The following is a 14,131-nucleotide window of genomic DNA, read 5'->3' on the forward strand; positions in this document are numbered from 1 at the left end:
TTTGTCACTTAGGGGTGTGAAAAAACACCCTGCGTGACATAAGTTTTGCTGGTATAAGAACTCGTGTGCACCGCGCTGTGTCAGTGGGGGGATGCTTTCCCACTGACATAACTATTGCCACTTGTTGAGCTGATTTTATTACTCTCTCCTGTTGGCATGCCGTTGCTACATGAGCGCTCTTACAATGGCACAGCTGTATCAGTACAGCTGTGCTTCTGTAAGCTTGTAAGTGTAGGCATGGCCTTACACTCTATTTTGCAGGCTTAACTGAGACTGAAGTAGTGCATGGGCGCTGTGCTGTTTCTCTGCACAGAAGTGCATTTCACCTTCTGTTCACATTAAGCTTATACTTCCCCTTTTGACCTATTTTATTCTGTTCACTCATGACTCATAGAATCATGGAAAAGTAGGGCCGGAGGGGATCTTGACAAGTCAAGTCCAGCCCCCTGTGTTTAGGCAGGACCAAGTAAATCTCGAGCATCCTTGACAGTTGTTTGTCCAACGTGTTATTAAAAATGTCCAGTGATGGGGATTCCACATACTCCCTTGGAAGCCTGTTCCAAAGCTTAACTACTTTTATAGTTAGAAAGTTTTTCCTAATATTTAACATAAAACTCCCTTGCTGCAAATTAAGCCAATTACTTCTTGTCCTATCTTCAGTGGACCTGGAGATATAACAGCCCTTAACACATTTGGAGACTATTATCAGGTCCCACCTCAATCTTTTTCTCCCCAAAACTAATCGTGCCAAGTTTTTTTAACCTTTTCTCATAGGTCAGGTTTTCTAAACCTCTGATAATTTTTGTGGCTCTCCTCTGGACTCTCCAATTTGTTCACATCTTTCCTAACACGTGGTGCCCAAAAATGGACACAGGACTCCAGCTGAGGCCTTTCCGGTGCTGAGTAGAGCGGGACAATCACCTCCCATATCTTATCCACGACACTTCTGTTAATACACCCCAGAATGATATTAGCCGTTGTCACAACTGCATCACAATGTGGACTTATATTCAGCTGTTATCCTAAGCAATTTCTCTTCCTCCATGGTGTTTTCCACTTCAGACCCTTATAAACAGTTATTATGTCCTCTCTTTGTTTTCCTTTAACTCCACTGTACAGCTCCTATTTAACTACTGTAATCTTTCTTCATAAGCAATCTCTCCATTCCCTTAAAGGTGTGCTGAAAACGTTGTCTGTGACCATTTTGTTTCTGTAGTATGCATAAAGCAGGAGGCCTGAGAGAGTTTGTTTTAACTCAGGGTTAGATGCGGCTCGCGCTGACTCACTGCTATATGGCCTTCTCTAAATCCCAGCTCTTCAGCTGCCAGCTCATGCAAGATGTCCCTATGTGTCTTCTCAGGTGTGAGCAAACCAGCCCTCCTCCGCCCACTCCACTGCCTTCCCATTCATTGTGAGATCCAGCTCCAACTGGATCCAGTTCCAAATTGTCTTCCTTAGTTTTAAAACTCTTTGTGGATTTTCCCCACTCAGCGTTGCAGAGCTAGTTCTCTACCCAACCCCAGACCCTCCCTGCTCCCTCTAGCTGTGTGACATAGGCCTTCGCTTTCCCTCTTCTCATTGTTTTAGTTTCACTTTGTTGGTTCAGGACCCTTCTCCTCTGTGGCTTCCTTCTCCTCTGTGGCTTCTTCCATGAGGAACAGCCTCCCTGGATCTCTTTGCCTCATTCACTATCCCGCTCTTTTAAAAATCCTGTCAGCAAACACGTCTCCTTTGCCTTGCTTAGGCAGTACCTCCTGATTTCTCTGCTCCCCTCCCTGTTGGGTACCTCTGCAAAGCATTTGGAATACAATTTACATGGGTTTTTTACATAAAGATGTTTGTGTGTGTGTGTGTGTGTGTGTGTGTGTGTGTGTATAAGGGATGTGTTTAGTGGTCTGGGTTTTTTGCCCTCCTTTCGTCTCCTCTCTTTAACTCCATATTATGTATTCCCTTGTCTCCATTCCTTTCTCTTCAGGGGAGCACATCTTATCCTTCGCAGCCTGTGTAGGAAGTGAGGAGATCGTCCGGTTGCTCATCAAACATGGAGCCAACATCAGAGCACAAGACTCCTTAGGTAAGAGCTCTTCAGTGGCCTCTTTCAAGGTGCTGTGTGAATGGTGTGGTTCCAAATGATGGTACCTCTGTGGGACTGTGTCTGAAGTTGCTCAACTCACTTTAAGAAAGGTTCTGGTGCAACTGAGAAGGTCCAGTGAAGGGCAACAAAGGGACATAGCAATATGGTGTTGTAATGTACTCAGCAGCAAGCAGTCCCTCCCATAAGAGCATAGTCCAGGCTTTAGGGAGACCCTGTGTGGTGACAGTAGGCTGCAAAGGCTGTCTGAGAGCCAGAAAGAGAGAGAAAGCCACAAGGTCCATCTGTATGCATCAATCTCATTAAAAAATCCCCTTTGTGTTCATTACAGCTGAGTTCTGTCTCTCCTCTGCAGTGAGACACACCACGGGCAGGATTTACATAGGAAATGAGATGGCCAGAACTCGTGTTTCAAAATTATGAAAGATGCTAACTTGAATCCCAGGGAAAAACATCCCAGTTGGTGAGGTGGTAATATCAGACCTGGCTAGCTGGAACAATGGTCTGCTCCAGGATGACTAGTCCTATACTGGAACCTTAAATAGACTTTTGCCTAGATAAAATACGACACCAACTGCCTTTTATTATTCAGTTTTCTGTGGATTGAAGGACTTTATATGGGGGCTGCTTTTCCTTAATTGTCAAGTGGGGCTGTTCATACTGTGCAGAGCCACACAGAATACTAATGGAAAGCCCTCTTGTACAGAGGCTGAGCAAGGTCTGTATATTGACTGTCTGAGAGTCTGTCAAGATTGGGAGGTGATTTGTGTTTCCCATTTTACCAGTTATCTCATCTCTCTGTCTCTCTCTCCACTACAGGGAACACTGTTCTCCACATCCTGGTTCTCCAACCCAACAAAATTTTTGCCTGCCAGATGTACAACTTCCTTCTCTCCTATGACAAGAGCGAAAGGGAGCTGGGAGCCCTGGACTTAATCCCTAACAACAAGGGGCTCACTCCATTCAAGCTAGCTGGGGTTGAGGGCAACACTGTGGTGAGTTTGTGTGCAGCACTTGGCTTTCATAGTTGCTGATGTTGCTGAGGCATGTCTCTGTCTGAAGGATCCCAAAGCACTTTCCAGATATCACTCCAAAATGCAGCTGCCTCTGGGGTGGCATTCAGCAACTGCTCTGTGTCAGTAACACTACAGGGGAGTGTTGCTGGAGGGGAGGTGTAATATTCTCCACTGACAGTTCAGGGGAAAATGCTAGAGGACTGGTTCAGTGCTGATTGAGAGAGAAGAGCACCACCTCCTGCCTCATCAGCACCATAGTACCAGGCTGAGGTGGAGACTTAGAAAAGGAAACATCACCTACCGAGTCACCTGCACCATGGCATTTAACACTGTGCTGGGACTTAGGGTCAGTACTAACTTAGAAAGGAGAGCACCCCCTACTGAACCAGTAATACCTATAGCACATAGGTCTTCCATCCGAGTTCTGACCCATCCCAAATTTGCTTGGCTTGAGAATTAATAAGATCACAGTCCAACCCCCTCTCTGCAAGGTTCCTGTAGACAAGTGTTTTCGGAGCTAAGTTTGAAGTAGGGGTGCAGGTGATTTCAATGTCCTGGGATACTGGTGCTGGTGGTGATGGATGGTTTGGGCAAATGTGTACAGCCTCCCATGAGCCCAGCTCTGCCTTTCTTGCCAATCAGATGTTCCAGCACCTTATGCAGAACAGAAAGCACATCCAGTGGACCTTCGGCCCCCTGGTCTCTACCCTGTATGACCTCACAGAGATCGACTCGTGGGGAGATGACCAATCTCTCTTGGAACTCATTGTCACCACCAAGAAAAGAGAGGTATGTTGGTGTGACAAACTGGGGGGTCTGTTTGTATCACTTCTGAGTTGTGGATGACTTTATGAAATTGTATTTTGAAATTACTATGTCCTGGAAAAAAGCCTATATGGATGTGGATCCCCAAAGAGTTAGCAGGGTAGTGGCATGTCTCTCTGCCAGGCCAGATCATGGTGAATGATCAGAACTCAAAATAAAACACCTTGGGACAATAGGTTTGCACACCCTGAGAGAGGTGGCTTCTTCCTCGTGTCTGAAGGGAGGGGTTTGAGAGTAATGGAAGATTACCAGAAGGCAGAACAAAAGAAGCAGGTGACCCCAGCAGGAGTCTATAAAGGGACACCACAAGAGGAACAGGGAAATAGAGAGCCATTTTGCAGCAAAGAAAGATTAGGGAGGCTGCTGAAAGGGTAGGACACACAAGGGCCTGGAGGACCCTGCCTGCCTTCCTGCCAGAACACAGATGATCCCTCAGGGACTCCCAAAGGGAGGGTGAGCTAGGGAGGGGCCTTGTGTTTAGGATGTTTTATTGTGTGGTATGATCTGTACTGTCCTGTGCTTCATCAAAGAGCATCAATTTGGTAGATTGAACAAAGTGTGCATGTGTTGACTGCTTCGCAATTACTGCATGCCCCTGAAGGAGTTAAACTGTAAACCAGATGTTCACACCTGATGGGTAGAGTCCAGGGAGAGGGGTGTGTTTGAGTATTGCGGAGTCAGAAGGATCAGCTCTGGACCCAGAACCGCTAGGAGGAGGGTGCCAGATAGAAGATCTTCCCCCTGTGAATGTGCCTAGGGACCCTGAAACTGGAGTAGTGGCTGGACTCCATTCAGGTTCCAGGAGACCCAGAGTGTACAGACCAGGAAGGGGCACCCACTGGGATCTGTTAACAAGTCAAGTTCTTGATCTGTAACCTCCCTTATAACAAGAAATTATTACAATATTCTAGAGTAATGGTCTGAAGCATTACAGCTTTCTGTAGAGACACTGCAGGGTATGGGACTATGACTGTAGTACATTACAGTATTGCCATGTGGGCATCAACCTGTCATAAGAAGAGCCTGTCATTTCTAACATGACTGAGATCTTTGTCTCCTCTCTTCCTCTCCTACCTTGCTCTCTTCTTTGTTATTGGCATGGCAAGGTATCCAGGTGTTTCCAGAGTGAATGCACTCTGGATGGGTATAGTGACATTAATAGACCAGGTGGGACAAATTCTGACCTGTTCCTGCAGCCTGTCTCTGCCCATGTCCTTTGAGTCATTGCTCTGTGTTTGGCAGACAAAAGGGGACAGACAAGTATCCCAGTCAGATTTGATTTAAGATACTGTGATTGTTTTCATGAACTTGGGGTGATTTGTCAGTTTGCTCTCTGGGGACAGAGAGGTGCCCTGCAATCAGTGAAGTCTGGTGTTTGTCTCTCAGGCCCGTCGGATCCTGGACCTAACCCCTGTGAACGAGCTGGTGAGCCTGAAGTGGAATAAATATGGGCGTCCCTATTTCTGCATCTTGGCCTTGTTCTACGTGCTGTACATGATTTGCTTCACCATGTGCTGTGTCTACCGACCTCTAAAACGTCGACAGAGCAACAAAACACACGAAAGGGACAACACCATCTACGTCCAGAAACTGCTGCAGGTACATTGTGTACACCATTAATATCCCACAAATCTTCCCAGCTTTTTAGCCCAAAGGTCCCAAAGCACTTCACAGGCTATGTAGCCAAATGAATAACTGCAGCCATCTGCCCCCTGCAGCACAGCACCCCCAAGCAGCACGCTGGGAAGTTGGGCTCAGTACTGACTCAGAGGGGAGAGCACCTCCTATAACACCCTTCTTATTATAATAATGCATCCTGTTTCTGGTGGTAGTGCCTAAGGGCCAGCCAAGAGTGGGGCCCCCATTGTGTTGGGCAATGTACCCAAAGAGCTTACAGCCTGAAGAGACCAGACAGATGCAGGGTGGGGAAAAGGGTAGAACCCACAAGCAGAGTGAACTAGGTGGTGATGTCAAACAGTGTGTTGGTCCACTGTTTGGGCTGGGGGGATGGGTTTACTTAGGAGGGGATTAGCTACATGGAAAGGGAAGGGGAGTAAACGGGACAGAGCAGGGGAGGGGAGGGGAGGTGGACAGATGTGGGCTGGAGCTCAGTTAAAGAGACTCACTTGTTTCCCGGGGCCGATTCTTCAGGAGCGCTGGGCACCCAACTCCAGCAGAACTCAGTGAGTACTGCAGGTGCTTAGCAGCTCTCAACATCAGTCCCACAGTGTCTTCAATTGGGCACCCAAAACCTAAGGGACCCAAAAGAGGAAGCTTTGTTGGCCCAGGTGACTGTGCAGTCATCCAGTGCCAGAGCTGGGGGTAGAAACCATGTTTCCTGATTCCCGCTGTCATGCTTGATCTTCTAGACTAACTGCCTCTTCTGGAGACTATGGCATGAGCAATCCTGAAAGGAGAATCCCTTTTTGCTCAAACCTAGATGGGGCCTAAGAGTCCTCTCCTGGCCATGCACAGTTTGACTGAGGGGGGCTCCTTCTCTCCTTTCAGGAATCTTATGTGACTCCCGAGGACAATCTGAGGCTGGTAGGGGAGCTGATCACTGTGATAGGAGCCATAGTAATATTGATCCTTGAGGTAAGGGAAATCAATAATATTTAATGTTCTGTGCATATGTGAACTTATTGAGCCCCAATTTGAACAGTGTATTCTTCTTAGATTCCAGATATCTTCAGAGTTGGAGTCACCAAGTACTTTGGACAAACTATTCTGGGAGGACCTTTCCACATCATCATGTGAGGTTCCCCCTCTCCTTATTTCATACAGATTTCTTTCTGGTGTGGATGGAGGTTGGAGGAATTACAGAGAGTTAGTCGTTAGGAGAGACTTGAGTGTTCGGAGGTGGGAGTGTGGAGTGGAAATGTGATTCTGATCCTCCTGGCTCTGCCTTATCCTCTATAGCATCACCTATGCCTGTATGATCCTGGTGACCATGGTGATGCGTCTCACTAGCACCACTGGAGAGGTGGTCCCCATGTCCTTTGCCCTGGTGCTGGGCTGGTGCAATGTCATGTATTTCGCACGAGGCTTTCAGATGCTGGGACCCTTCACCATCATGATACAGAAGGTAAGAACAACACAGCCCACTGCCTGACTGAAAGAGGGAGAGAGACTGTAATAAAGATATCAGCAAAGATGGATCCTGAGCAGCAGTTATCCAGCCATGCCATGCATCAGCATGTGCCCACGGTCATATCTTGGTCCTTCCATCAGAATGGAAACACTTTCCCAGGAGTTTCTGGCGTAGGATTCGAGTTGCTGGAGCCAGACGAGAACCCCTTTGGCCTTTATCTAGCAGGCTGTTTTAAGTGAGGTTTGTCTTTTATGTACTGAGGTGGGCCACAGACAGGACAGTGAAGGGTACAGTGGACATTAGAGACATAGAAGTCACTAAACTGGCTCAGAACATTAGTCAGTTCAGATTGGTCTCTCATCTCTGTCATACTGGTGGAACAGGCTGTAGGGTCCTCTAGTTCAATGGATGACACTGCTGGAAAAAATACTGAGGCAAGCAATTTAGTAATATTAAATATATAGATGGATTTCATTGGACTGATAGCCGTGCCATTGGACTGATAGCCATGCCTACAGTAGTATCACTGCAGCTGGGTAATCTTACCCAGACAAATTATATATATATACCTATAAAATCTGTCTGGATAAGATTACCCAGCTGCAGTGATACTACTGTAGGCATGGCTATCAGTCCTTGTGCTTTAGCTGAGCAGCAGCTGGGTGGCCAAGAAGAAATCCCTATTTTCAGTGTTTTATGGTGGTGTTCCGACTTCCCTCTGAAATATCAAGTATGAGCCATTCTGCAGCCCGGCTACTAAACTACTAAAACTTTTCGATAGCGCTCCCATCCGTAGAGCTCAGAGCACGTTCACAGAGTGAGTGTGTATCACTGCTATACACTATTACCTGTCTGGAGAAACTGAGGCAAGAGAGGTTAAGTAAATTTCCCCCGCTCACACAGTAACTCCTTTGGATCTGCTGACTTCCAGTGCCCTGCTTTGGCTACTGGACCATGCTGTCTCCTGACTAGAAGGACTAGTGGTCTGATCCAATCTGACATGAGATACAAGACTGGGTGGACCATTGCTCTGATCTGCTATGGTGGGAGGTGAGAGACCAGGATACATGGACCAATTAGACAACAAAGCCTCAGTTTCAGGGCTGTCATTGTGAGAGAGTGGGGTCTCATGGCAGCTGCTTTTGTTTCATCTGCAGATGATATTTGGAGATCTCATGCGCTTCTGCTGGCTCATGGCAGTGGTGATACTTGGCTTTGCATCAGGTAGGTATGATGCTATACACAGTGTCTATTAATGTACAGCAAGGTGCCACAAGCCCAGTTACAAGACAGCAGGGTCACAATGGACACCCTGAGGGGCACCATGTCTTGCAAATCCATCCACAGAATACTGGGTTTTATGGAACAGTTGTCTGGAAAGAGGGCACTCAGTCCTCCAGCTCCTTCATAGCTTATATTAGAATACAATTCAAAGCTCCCAGGACTGCCCATGCTGCTGGGCTTTGAGTTGCCTGTTCCATTTTCTCCCTTCCCTTTCCCCCTGCTCCTTGCTATTCACAATCCATGCCTTCTCCTCTTCCTGCCTTTTCCTCCCCATATCTGAGGTTCCTTCCTACAAAACTGCCCCACCCTTCTGCCAGTCTCTCTTCTCATTCACGAACTGATACATCTGCCTAGGAAGTTATTGATTCAGCCCCGAAGAGGACAGGCTACTTGGGAGATCTCAGCAACCTGGACATGGGGAAATGTTAGGGGCTGGTCAGACTTGACCCAGTTCTGAAAAAATGTCAATATTCCACAAAGAGGAGGAGCCCTCCTCTCTACTCCAGAGGGGATGGGGTGGTACTTAGTTAGTCACTCTCCCTTCAGAATTCACAGTGTTGTGTGATCAATGTAGGGCATGGTTGCCCTTTGACACAAAATAATCTCAGCCTGATGCTGCTATGGTTTTTTTTATGCCTACTGGTGTCATGATGAGGGCTCTGGATACCACGTGAAGTGAGGACATAATGTTGTCCTGTTATGATTAATCATAGAATCATAGAATCATAGAATATCAGGGTTGGAAGGGACCTCAGGAGGTCATCTAGTCCAACCCCCTGCTCAAAGCCGGACCAATCCCCAATCAAATCATCCCAGCCAGGGCTTTGTCAAGCCTGACCTTAAAAACTTCCAAGGAAGGAGATTCTACCACCTCCCTAGGTAATGCATTCCAGTGTTTCACCACCCTCCTAGTGAAAAAGTTTTTCCTAATATCCAACCTAAACCTCCCCCACTGCAACTTGAGACTCATTAAACAACATGAGTCCCAAATAGCACTCAGGACTATTAAGTGTCCTATGAGTTCTGTGACACAGAAAGGCCACCCTGGAAACTGGGGCTGTCTGACTGCAGCTGGCATGCATGGCTGCCCTGGGCTAAAATCTAACTCTATACTATTGTTTCAGGCAGATGGTAGGATGGTGTAGGGCAGAGCAGAGAAAGCACAGAGGCTTCCTCACTCATTTTCCCTCCTTTCATCTCTATGCCAGCTTTTTACGTCATCTTCCAGACTGAAAACCCCGATGAGCTGGGCCACTTCTATAACTACCCCATAGCTCTCTTCAGCACCTTTGAGCTCTTCCTCACCATCATCGATGGTCCCGCCAACTATGAAGTGGACCTGCCCTTCATGTACGGCATCACCTACTCTGCCTTCGCTGTCATTGCCACCCTCCTCATGCTCAACTTGCTCATCGCCATGATGGGTGACACCCACTGGCGCGTGGCCCATGAGCGGGACGAGCTTTGGAGAGCGCAGGTGAGGGTGCTGCTCAGCCACATGTGAAGGGGCCTTAATACATAGACTCACTCTGAGCCTAGGACAGGGCAGGGTCAGGAGCTCCTATTAGGGTATGTGTGTAACCCAGGAGTGATGACCGCAGAGCCTTGTGGGTTCGTCCAGTGTGGGGAGGGTTGAGTTCTTGGCAGTAGAATGCATGTGTGTTTTTGGAGGAGGAGATCAATGAATGAAAAAACATGGAACAGGAATGTATTTCAGCCCAGGGCAGAGGAGGGCTGAAATGGGGCCCATTGTGTAGGCACGTGTGTAGGTATTTCACTCATATGTGTCTATGAGAAGTATAGATACCATCTATGCCCCCATGATTTCCTGCTGCTTGTTCTACCCACTTCCCCGTTTCTGCACCCCAAGATGTCTTGCCAACATCTTTTTTGTGTTTTGAAGGTTGTTGCCACTACTGTCATGCTGGAGCGGAAACTCCCACAATGCCTCTGGCCTCGCTCTGGGATATGTGGGCTGGAGTATGGCTTGGGGGACCACTGGTACCTCAGGTGAGTTCTGTGGGGCTTGCCCACATGTTGACTAAACAGAGTGGATTCTCTTGTGCAACCCTGTCAGAGAGGAAGATGGCGTTAATCCACCCTGTTCTGACAGTGCAGCCCCCTGTGAAAGGGAGCCATTTCAGGTGGCAATAGCCTGGGCTCTGCAACCTGAGGATGGGCAAGATCCATGGGAGAATTATAGGAATCGGAGATGGAAAAGGCTGTGAGCTCACACCTAGTCCAGCTCCCACCCACTCAATGCAGTCTATCTTCCATTGTTGTGCAGTCCAGCTTATAAACGACTCAAGTAATAAAAGCTGGACAGTGAGCCCTCACCAATGTCGAATAGAGGGGAACGAGCTGTTAGGCAGTGCTGTCTCACTGTTGAGCAGTGCTTCCAGATATGCAGCCTTAAATGTCCCCCCCAGATCCCATCCCTTCCACGAGGAAAGGAGCTCACTGTCCTCTGCACCCATGCATGTACCAGTTTGTACTATGAGTGAGGGGGAAGGAGCGTGGACTCAGGGTTCCCTGACAACTTTTGAAGCTTAAAAACTACCAAACCAACTGTCTTCAATGTTAACTTAATGTTTAGATCTCTCTGGGAAGAGAGTTCAGCAGTTCAAATGAGAAACATTTTAAATGTGCAAGTTTCCACGTGTACACTGTTAAGAAGTTGCCTACGGTGCATATCTAAGCTGGCACCTGGTTTTCTAGTGGGTGTGTCTGATTCAATTTTCAAACAGTCTTTACATATTTTTAATTAACAAAAAGTAGTTTTCTAATCAAGTAAACATTGGGCAGGTTTGATACAGTTTCTACTGGGCGTTGGATACAGTTTGGAAACAGTCATAACCTTTTGTTAATTAAAATTAATATTTCTCCAAGCAAGTAAAGACACTAATTCTCAGTGCAGACTTCATCCAGGCCAAGTTTCAAGCCACTGCTATTTTTGCTGCAGCTCTTCAAAGGAAATCATTTGTGGGGCTTTTTTAAAGGGGGGAGGAAAGGAAACAAGTTTTTTTTTTTTTTTCCCATCCTGGCTGAATTTGAAAACAGCTGAAGGGATTTTGTTTTAACTTTCCAAAACAAAAGCAAAAACAAAACAACAACAAAAACACATCCACACAGAGCCTAAGCTTGGAAAACCTGGATTTGTGCTGGAAATGGCCCACCTTGATTATCATACACATTGTAAGGAGAGTGATCATTTTAGATAAGCTATTACCAGCAGGAGAGTGGGGTGGGGGGAGAGCAAACCTTTTGTAGTGATAAACACCCATTTTTTCATGGTTTCTGTGTATAAAAACATCTTCTGTATTTTCCACAGTATGCATCCGATGAAGTGAGCTGTAGCGCACGAAAGCTTATGCTCAAATAAATTGGTTAGTCTCTAAGGTGCCACAAGTCCTCCTTTTCTTTTTAAGCTTGGAAAATTACAGCAGCCCTGAAGGTGAATCATTTTGGAAAGTTATGAGCATGTGAAAACAGCGGATTATAATGGCAACTGTTTTGCAACTTTCATTATTACAGAAGCTATTATGCACCCATTATAATTAAGGTTCTTTTGATAAGACAACATTAAGTTGAAGGTTCTGCTCAGAAAAGTAACTATGTAAAAACTGCCTTTATCACTCAGCATATCTGACTCTGGTATCTATCAGATTTGCTGATTTATGGCTAAAATAAGTTTTCATTGCTTTTTACTCCTGGTTGTCTGCAGAGCCTACACAGTTCAGAGAGAGGGAATTGGAACCTATTCCTTCTTGTGCAGCATTAACAGAATTGTTCATTAAGTGTCAATCTGTTACATCTGTGCAAACCTACTGATTACAATAGGGTTGCACAGATGACACCAGAGATAAAGCATGGAGGCATGTGGGTTGCCCAGGTAGAACTGAGAGCTTAATGTGACCTGCAGAGCCTTTATTTCAGGTGATGATGTGTGTGAGATGGAAAGAGCCCATCTTGACTCTCAGGGCCAGACTGAAAAATGTATTTAGGTGCCTAAAGATGCAGGTAGTGGCTTAGTGGGATTTTCAAAAGAGCCTAGGTGCCTAATAGTGAAAATGATGCACTTGAAAATCTCACTAGGTCATTACCTGCATCTTTAGATACCTTGAAAAATCTGGTCATTAGATTCTAGGCTAAGAGAGACTGTCAGAAACAAATGGCCTTTTACTGGTAAACTGAGTGCATTTGATCAGGAGTCTCTGAGGCCCATGATGCCATAGAGTCACTGTCGGAATAGACCTGCTCTGTGAAGCTGAATAGCAAGGGGGTTCCAGTTGCTGACTTTGGGCTTACTCCAAACTGCACTACACAAGTGCCTGCAAACGATAGTGGCTGCCAGTATAGGAGCAGTATCTGTAGTTAGATTAGTTAGGGAATGGCTCACACTGGGCATCCATCTTCATTTCTTCAAGGAATAAGCTAATCAGCAGTTAGGAAAGTCAGGAAGAAATCCCCCCTCATAATATTGTATAGCTCAATCAGGAGCTGTTTGGGATAGGATCCAGCATTAGCAACTGCTAGAAAAGAAATGTGCAATAACTGAGCCACTGGGCTTTTCCAATACACTTAAGTCTAGCATCCTCCTCTCTGCACTTCATGCAGCAGAGCATAAGGGGGAGTAATTTCTCCCTACTGTCCAAGACTTGTAGGGGCATGGCCTGCAGCAATGGACACAGAGATTTCACATCAGTTCCATACAGCAATTAAAGCAACACTGAAGCGGAACAGCCTCATGCTCAGAGCACTGTGACCCCCTGAGTGCTGGAGCATAGTGTAAAATCTTGGGGGGAGGTGCTGGGCTGGAACATGAAGGATTATGCTGCATGACTGTAGGTTTTACTCTGCTGGGCTATCCATCAATGACAGTCCGCCAGTTCCTAGAGTGCTCTATGATCAAGAGAAATTGACCATGCCGGATATCTACTGCACACATCTGTGTGCATGACTCAGTGCTCCCTTCCCTCAAGGTCCCTGTTGGTATTCCCCTACCAGGGAAGGGCCAGTTTCTTCCAGACCCAAAACCTAGCTATAAGTTTAGCTCCATTTGTGTGCACAAGGATAACTTTTTGTGAAGCATTTAATCCCATTGAGATCCCATAACTGTCTATACAGTAGATAATGATGGTACCGACAGAGACTAAGGGTGTGTCTTCACATCACAGTTAGCTTGAGTTATAACTCTTGTTACTAGGGCTGTCGATTAATCGCAGTTAACTCATGTGACTAACTAAAAAAAAAAATAATCACGATTAATTGCAGTTTTAATTGCACTGTTAAACAATAGAATATCAATTGAAATTTATTAAATATTTTGGATTTTTTCTACATTTTCATATATATTCTGTGTTGTAATTGAAATCAAAGTGTATATTATTTTTTATTATAAACATCTGCACTGTAAAAATGATAAACAAAAAATAATATTTTTCAATTCACCTCATACAAGTACTGTAGTGCAATCTCTTTGTCACAAAAGTGCAATTTACAAATGTAGATTTTTTTTGTTACATAACTGCACTCAAAAACAAAACAATGTAAAACTTCAGAGCCTGCAAGTCCATTCAGCCCTACTTCTTGTTCAGCCAGTTGCTAAGACAAACAAGTTTGTTTACCTTTCCAGGAGATAATGCTGCCTGCTTCTTATTTACAATGTCACCAGAAAGTGAGAACAGGAATTTGCATGGCACTTTTGTAGGTATTTACATGCCAGATAAGCAAAACATTTGTATACCCCTTCATGCTTTGGCCACCATTCCAGAGGACATGCTTCCATGATGATGATGATCATTAAAAAAAAGTATGCGTTAA

At 45.8% G+C, this 14,131-nt stretch overlaps 1 protein-coding gene across 1 annotated transcript in view; it reads left to right on the forward strand.

Annotated features, from left to right (window-relative positions):
- LOC141984741 (transient receptor potential cation channel subfamily V member 6-like) overlaps positions 1-14,131 on the forward strand; it is an 82,556-nt gene that overhangs the window by 65,579 nt on the left and 2,846 nt on the right. Inside the window, exons 5-14 of the mRNA XM_074948089.1 lie at positions 1,976-2,074; positions 2,912-3,087; positions 3,751-3,897; positions 5,320-5,532; positions 6,442-6,528; positions 6,610-6,686; positions 6,853-7,018; positions 8,182-8,248; positions 9,517-9,785; positions 10,212-10,318. Coding sequence (XP_074804190.1) covers positions 1,976-2,074; positions 2,912-3,087; positions 3,751-3,897; positions 5,320-5,532; positions 6,442-6,528; positions 6,610-6,686; positions 6,853-7,018; positions 8,182-8,248; positions 9,517-9,785; positions 10,212-10,318 — 1,408 coding nt within the window. The remainder of the gene's footprint in view (positions 1-1,975; positions 2,075-2,911; positions 3,088-3,750; positions 3,898-5,319; positions 5,533-6,441; positions 6,529-6,609; positions 6,687-6,852; positions 7,019-8,181; positions 8,249-9,516; positions 9,786-10,211; positions 10,319-14,131) is intronic.

Source organism: Natator depressus, chromosome 1 (genome assembly GCF_965152275.1).
Source record: "Natator depressus isolate rNatDep1 chromosome 1, rNatDep2.hap1, whole genome shotgun sequence".
NCBI classification, from domain to species: domain Eukaryota; kingdom Metazoa; phylum Chordata; order Testudines; family Cheloniidae; genus Natator; species Natator depressus.